Raw genomic sequence first — 7429 nt, 5'->3', positions numbered from 1 at the left:
TATATATATATATATATATATATATATATATATATATATATATAAACAGGCAGTTGGAACGAACACAAAGAAGGTGCAGAAGTCTGAATACTTGATGAGGCTTGCAAAAAAGAGTCCACACCTGTTTTGTTGATCTTGAATGCAGTATATCATTTTACTTCCACTTCATAATGATGTGTCTATATTTTAGACCAATTTTCTGTTGATCTAAAATGTAAAATCTTAATAAAATACGTGAAAGTTTGTGGATGTAGCATGAAAAGGTTCATGACCTGTGTATGACGGTGTAACCAGCGCCCTCTGCTGGTGCCTCTGTCAAACTGCAGCCAGTCAATCTGCCACCATTACTTTTTATAGGGAAAACACATTATTCACAGATGCTGCAGCATCATTGACGGGTAGAGGGTTAGTAATTGTCAGATGAAGTACTTCAGATGCTATAAGAATCATAACCCAAGCCTTAATTCTGTCTCATGGTCTGGTTTAGTGGATTTACAGAATATTAATAGTCTTCAAATTATCCAAAACAGAAAAGATCAGATTCTACTTCACTGCTCTAGAAGTGTCAGAAAAATGCATGTTAGAATGACTTTATGTCAAATATAGATTAAATTACTCACCACTTGTGTTTTTCAGAAATATTGTATAAAAATCATAGATGTTTATACTAGAACATAGTATATTTTTTATTTTATTTCAAAATATTTAGTCAAAATAAAACTTATTTTACTAGGCATGCTATTAAAAAGAGATTCATTTTACAGAAAAGAACTGTTGTTCTGTAGTATAATGCCAAAGGACAGTAATAATTTTAAACAATATTTTAGTAAATTGTAAACAATGTAAGTCCAAGTTGTTGACTAATAATTACACCAGTTAATTATGTGTTTAACCTGAAATTACATGTATGCTGCCAAGTTGACTTCCATGTGTTTTTATTTTTTATTTCATTTCTAAAAAGTGTTTTATTGATGCATTGATGTAATATGGATCACTAAACAGCAGCAGCATTAATGCAGCTAAACATGGATCCAAACTAAACTAAACTAAACTAAACTAAACTAAACTAAACTAAACTAAACTAAACTAAACCTTGGACCTAGAACAGTTCCTTTGGACCTTTTCATCATCTATTCTCCCCCTTGCCAATATCTTCCGTAAATTAAACATTCACTGCACTGTTGTGCCGATGACACTCAGCTCTTTTTATCCACTCTTTAATTCTTCCCTCCCTCACTTCCTGTTTAGACAGTTTAACATTTTACCCTCTACACAACAGTTAGCTCTGAAAGAAGTTTAGTCACACAACATATTTATAAGTTCTTTGATTTAAGGTTGAATCAAATGTCTTTTTTACCTTTTCTATTCCAGGTTAAAATGTTTTCATGACTGAAACTCTTCCATGAGGGACGCTGTGTCCTAGTTAAAGCCTATGCTGTACCTGAGTAGATGCCCACATAGCAAATGTTGACTGACATGTTCTCCTATTTGCTGTTTTTACTGTTTGTTTTTGCCTGATGACTGAGTAAATTGACATTATTCATCATGTTTGATCTGATTCGCCTCATCCTGACTGAATTGCTGACCTTGCAGAGCAAAATCCAATCAACTTTGTAGTATCTGTGTGCGAAGGAAGGTAAAAATAGCTCACGGTTCAAACAGCTGTAGCTTGCATAAAATCTGCTTTGGTTGACTTGTTAGGATTATTGTAAGAGTTGGATGAAAAACTGATTTTACATTATAACAAATCTCTCCTCTTTATTCATTCTTTGTAGATAACTCAGAATTCACAGAGCAAAAAAGACCAAAGTGTCAAAGAGGAGACTTTGACAAAGAGAGGAATCCTGACATCTTGTAAGATGGGAGAAAACACTCCACAGATCTGGCACATGCAGATTCCTGGACAGGAAGTTCCAGATGAGCTTCAGAAGAAGATATCGGTGGCCGGCCAGCCGGAGTGCTCCATCTGCTACAACAGCTACGACAACGTCTTCAAAACACCCAAGCTGCTGGAGTGCACCCACACCTTTTGCCTGGAGTGCCTGTCTCGCCTCATGGCCATCTCCCTGACCGATCAAGATGAGGGTGCTGGCAGCACACGCCTCTCTTGCCCCTTCTGCCGCCATCCCACTATGCTGCCAGAGGATGGGCCCCCCGCCCTGGCAACCAGCCGGGAGGTCCTCTGCAAACTGCCCAGCCACCAGCAGCAGGAGGAGCCCGTGTGGCTGGAGGGGGAGAAGCTGTGCTACAAGACCTCCAGACAGGACGCCCTCTCCGGAGCGCCTGGCAGCCCCACGGCCTTCTGCATCTGCATCGACATCGGGGCCAGTAAGTCAGTGGATGCTCCGGTCCAGACCAGGCGCCGGAGCTCGGGTCTGATAGGCCGACTGGCAGAATGGAAGAGGATGGTGCTGTTTGTGGTGCTCATGGTGCTGCTGGTCATAGTGGTGCTGTGGCCTCTGCAGTGTGTGTTCACCACCGGAAACATGCGCTGCATGAGAAACGGACCCCACATCAGCACCACGGCAACCACTACCACCATTGACCAGTCGATCAGCAGGTCCGGCTTGAAAGGATGAGCAGCTCAACTTACAGGACTTCACCACGACACTTTCATTTGAAGAGTTGGATTCTTGGTAATTTGTGTGATGGGCTAGCAACGTGTCTGCTGCCTCTGATGCTGTAGCTGGGACCAGACCTGGTTACCCTGCAGTGATGAATGAAGGGCTTTTCACTGATTCATTCAGACTTTACAGCTCCATTTCTGTCAACGTTTCTGTTTTAAAATGGCTACTTCCCCACAAGCAGAAGTCATGTACGCAGTTCTGCAAGGAGTAGAAAAAACTTTGACACATTTGCACTTTGACCCGAGCTTGTATTCTGAGATAAGAACATCTGACCGGTTCTGTTTGGAGCAGAACGTTTGGTACCGACTGACATAGAATCCTGAAGTCCAGGCCAAACAGCTCAGCACATTTACTGAGCTGGTGTGGAAATGTGAACTTTGTTGGATGGGATCCACATGTGCCAATGACAAATGTGTATAATGTGACTGATTGTGACTTTTGATACATCTTTGTTTACAAAACTACAATTAAAAGTGAAGTATTAAGCTCGTCTGTGTCCACTGTTTCAAAATGGAAAAAAATATGTTTAAAGTGACATTTTGTAAAATAAATAAATAAATAAATAAAAAAGTAAATAAATCACCTGACTTTATAACCATGAAAAAATGATCAGACTTCCTCTTCCATCAACCTTTGACCTCAGAGTAAATCTTTGCCAGGAAGCTAGAGGAGGAAAACCTGAACTCTGGGATTTTCCAGTTTGCACAGATATTAAATATAGTCGATAAGACTCAGAGGTTTTATTTAGAAATGCAGAACTTCCTTAAAGACCCATTTGGACTGCTGGGAAACAGTTAAACATTAAACCTAGATAAATGCAAACGTGGCAACACTTTGAAACAGCAAGTTCATATTACAGATGAATATGCTTACTCTTATTTTCTCCTCAAATCTTCAGAAGATTCTCCTGAAGATTCCTTTTTCTGTACTTGTTTTAGTGTCACATTTCTAACCCACATGGACACTTTGAATTTGTGGAATATTTAAACCATATTAATAAAATAGCAGACATTTACAGCAAACACAAGAAAGAAACGCACATGATTTGGCTTATAAAGTGTTTTATTGTATATGATATTAAACCATAAAGAGGCAGTTTCTGGCAGCTCCTCACATCAGCAGTTGAAGTCAAAACTCCCAAAAAGGTGTGTGGGCGGAGCCAGTGCAAGATGAACAGGAAACATGGAGGACGTCAGGGAATCCAACAAAAATCACATCAAGTTCAAGTAAAATGTCAGAGGACCAGCTGAAGTAAAACTCAGCGTCACGACTGCAGTCCTCCACTGATTCTGACTGGATTCACTCATCAAAACATGGTGAGAAAAATAAAACTTCCATACGACACAGAAATCCAAGGATGAATCAAAGAAAACAAGTCTGAAGGAAAACATGTGAACAGCATAGTGCACAAACAAAAACACGTCTGATGGACTTCCACACAGCCTGAGAAAAAACAGTTCACACTTTCAAGTACTAAAGTTTCACCAAATCAGACACGATGTGAGCTCACACCAACGCAGAGAAACAGAGCAAAGGTTCTCACAGCAAACAAAACAGGAAACAGATTCCCTCTCCTGGTTGCACAGGAAGAGAAACACATTGAAACGTCTTGATGTTGACATTATAATGAACATGGAGCAGTGCAGCATTTGAAACAGGCAGTGCAGAGCAGAGGCAGCTTTCAATCACTGAACCAGAGCTATTAACCACAAATCATTTATTGAACAACATTTCAGTAGTTACACCATGAAAAACCTTTGACCTTTAAGACGAGGGAAACAAAATGACTGCTGGAGTTACATTCAAACTTTTCTACATTATAATCATTTCAGTGCAGTGCTGAAAGTATTATTATTTCCACCATGAATCACGCTCTGACACGTCTGTGTGTTTGAGCCAATCAGCTGGACAGAAGTTCAGTTTGTATTAAACTCCTTGGATCTGAGGTCAGAAGGGTGAAAACTTTTCCAAACGTTGGATATTTTCATGACGATCCTAACATGAAGGATTTAATCCCTGGGATCAAACCCTGAGCTGTTTGTGTTGAGTTGGGGCAACTGGGAGAGGGGCACTAAGAGGCCTGGGGCAGTCGGGTGCATCCCAACACTTTACAACTAACAAATAATTCATACTCCTTCAAACTTTAAGGACATTTCTTTTAATGTTTCTTTACACAAATATGATTCTGAAATGTCTGGCCTGCAGTAGTCATCAGTGAACATAAATAATTTGATACATTTTTCAATTGAAAGTCACAGGTTGAGCCAGTTTCAGAAGTCAAGCATTCTGGTTTTGTTCATTTCAAATAATAATAAAAACACAACAACATGAAACTAGTGAGCAGAGTTGCAAAATCAAACCTAAAGACATTTAGAGAAATTTTAAAAAGTTGCTCCACTGAAGCTACTGAGTGACGGCAACAATCACCAGGCCTCTAAAGGCGCCATCAAACCCAAATACTAACACTTTGGACAAAAAACCTGTATGTTTTCACTAAAACTGAAAAACTTTGACAACTTTGTTACATTTTGTAATGATCCACTGATTTTTTTTAATGAAAGCTCATCTTTTTCTCAGACCTAAAGGTTAATCCAGGAACTGTAAGTTACATTTTCATGAAACCTCATTTGTCTGTGAAAGTCGTTAATGTGTGAAATTTATTTACTTGAAGATTTGAAACGGATGAGCTAAACCAGCTGAAGCTGAAAATGTTATAATGTTCAATGTTTGCTTATGCAAATGAGCAACAAAGAGAGAAATGATGCAGCCATCGCCAGCAGACGTTGACTGGACCCAACTTCTGAGAGAAACTGGATTTTATTTAGGGGTGTCAGGATAAAGTGGTCCACCCACTTTATCCTGACACACCACTGCACACCAAACTTTTCAGATTTTTCCTCTTTTAAACACTTTTAAACCATGAATGATTTTCCTTCATGCTGCTCTTAGTCTCCATCTGTCAAATAAAGTCCAAATAAAACTCTGTGATGTTTTTGGTTGAAACATGAGAAAATGTGGAGGTTGAAGGAGGAGGACTTTACTCTCGCCTTGAACCGGACCGGGTTATTTTGGATTCAGGAGGATAAAAATATCCAACAATCTGAGGGAAAGAGCAGAGGGCTCGTTGCTCTACGGCACCACTCTACTTATCCCAGTAAATGACGTCGCTTTACTCGCCCAGCTGGCATCAGACCTGGATTACAGTCGTCTTCTAAATTACTTTTCAGAGACAAATCTATTCTTTAATCTCAGGCAGATGGCCATCTGGGGCACTGCAATCAGCCCGTTTCCTCGTCTCCTTTTGACAATCCCATCCTGACAGACGCTGAGCCATCAGAGGACGGTTCGGCTCACAATATCCATTCACTATTTATGTCAGGAAACATGTGAACTGAAACCTGCTTTTAGAAAGACCCTAAAATAAAGTTTATACATGACCTTTAAACCATCGTCACACACAATTAAACAGTAACACAGTGAAAGGAAGAGCAAACACGCTGATAATTTGCAGGAAAACCTGCTCCAACATGAAGACGAGACAGAGATGTTCCTGAAGTCGTCTCTCTGTGCTCAGGAACAGAACCAGCGCTTCCAGCAGCAGATCGCAGCACATCGTCCTCCTCCCACACACTTCACATACACACCACAGTCTACATCTATAAGAAGGGTGGGGCTTGGTGCCCTTCCTGAGCCTTGGGACCCTTCCATCACTCAGCAGCCACGTTAATAAACCCCGCAGCTCGCCTTGCGAAAAGAGTGCAAGGTTTAAAGTTTAAATGGCTGGAAGAACAGCTGGGCTCTGACCTCGGCTCGGATCCCACAGAGCTGCGTTGGGTCAGACTCACCGCCTGATGTTGCATCCAGCAAGCACAGCTTAGCGGGTTAACTTCGACTTGGAGGGCTGAGGAAGAAAAAAAGAGGAGAAACAGGTGGGGGAGGGGCTACAGACACGTCCTGTCACAAGGCACTGGAGCTGGTTCTGACGGAACAGAGTGGAGGGTCCTCTGGTCACAGGGTCAGAGGTCAGCAGCATGGCAGCAGGAGAGGAGCTGCCTTCAGGCCGAGGCCGGGGTCTGTTAACGCATCACTTCCTCTCAGCCCCAAAAGGGATTTTTACAGACTCTGGCCAGCAACACTGCTGCTGAAGCTGCAAAGAGATGAGAGCAACTGGTGAGAGGACGGACGGCTAACCGCCACCAGGGAAGCAACTCACCATTGCTAATCGATTGTTCTAGTGTTTAATCAATTATTCTGACGATTGATTCTCCACATTCTACAGATTTTAACCACTTCAGCTTTTTTATACATTTAGAAATATATTAAATGATGCAAGTGAGTAATTCAATTCCCTTTTTAAATAAGAAAATAAAACATTTCATTGCGTAAAACGCAACAACATAACATTATGTTAGTGTATGCTAGAACTGGATGTGTCTGCAGAAAAAATAGTTTAAACATGTGAAAGGCTGAGCCCTTTCTGACTGACTTAACAGCACAGTGAACAGCTGATCTGTTAACTTCTTTTTTGATTAACTGATTAATAATTAGTAAAAGGTACTTAAGGGGATATGTTTTTGGTTGTTTTTTCTTACATAATTTGAAGCAGTAGAAACTCAGTCTGCTACCTGAGCAGTTCTGTGTAGAACTAATTTACAAACAAAGGTGTTTTAAATAGTAAAATGTATGTGATTAAGTTGTGGCTGCTCTGATCAGAGGTCGCAGACTTTTTTGTTATCCGTCATCTTGACCAACAACATAAAAAAAATCGGTCATGTACTATTTTTATCCGTCATATTACAATC

The 7429-nt window shown here is 40.6% G+C and overlaps 2 protein-coding genes across 3 annotated transcripts in view; one reads left to right on the top strand and one right to left on the bottom strand.

Moving 5' to 3' along the window:
- Positions 1-3117, top strand: part of rnf223 (ring finger protein 223) — a 9135-nt gene extending 6018 nt beyond the window's left edge. For both annotated transcript variants that reach the window (XM_015021107.1, XM_015021108.1), the window contains one exon: positions 1776-3117. In XM_015021107.1, coding sequence (XP_014876593.1) covers positions 1860-2579 — 720 coding nt within the window. In that variant the 5' untranslated portion in view covers positions 1776-1859 and the 3' untranslated portion in view covers positions 2580-3117. The remainder of the gene's footprint in view (positions 1-1775) is intronic.
- A 556-nt stretch (positions 3118-3673) lies between these two features.
- Positions 3674-7429, bottom strand: part of ptpn11b (protein tyrosine phosphatase non-receptor type 11b) — a gene marked incomplete at its 5' end in the record, with an annotated part of 45055 nt that continues 41299 nt past the window's right edge. The window contains one exon of the mRNA XM_015021106.1: positions 3674-6774. The remainder of the gene's footprint in view (positions 6775-7429) is intronic.

Source organism: Poecilia latipinna, unplaced genomic scaffold, assembly GCF_001443285.1.
Source record: "Poecilia latipinna isolate Pla-1442-1.1 unplaced genomic scaffold, P_latipinna-1.0 Scaffold2723, whole genome shotgun sequence".
NCBI lineage: Eukaryota > Metazoa > Chordata > Actinopteri > Cyprinodontiformes > Poeciliidae > Poecilia > Poecilia latipinna.
The sequence above is the reverse complement of the archived record's forward strand: the minus strand, read 5'-3'. Positions and strand labels throughout refer to the sequence as shown.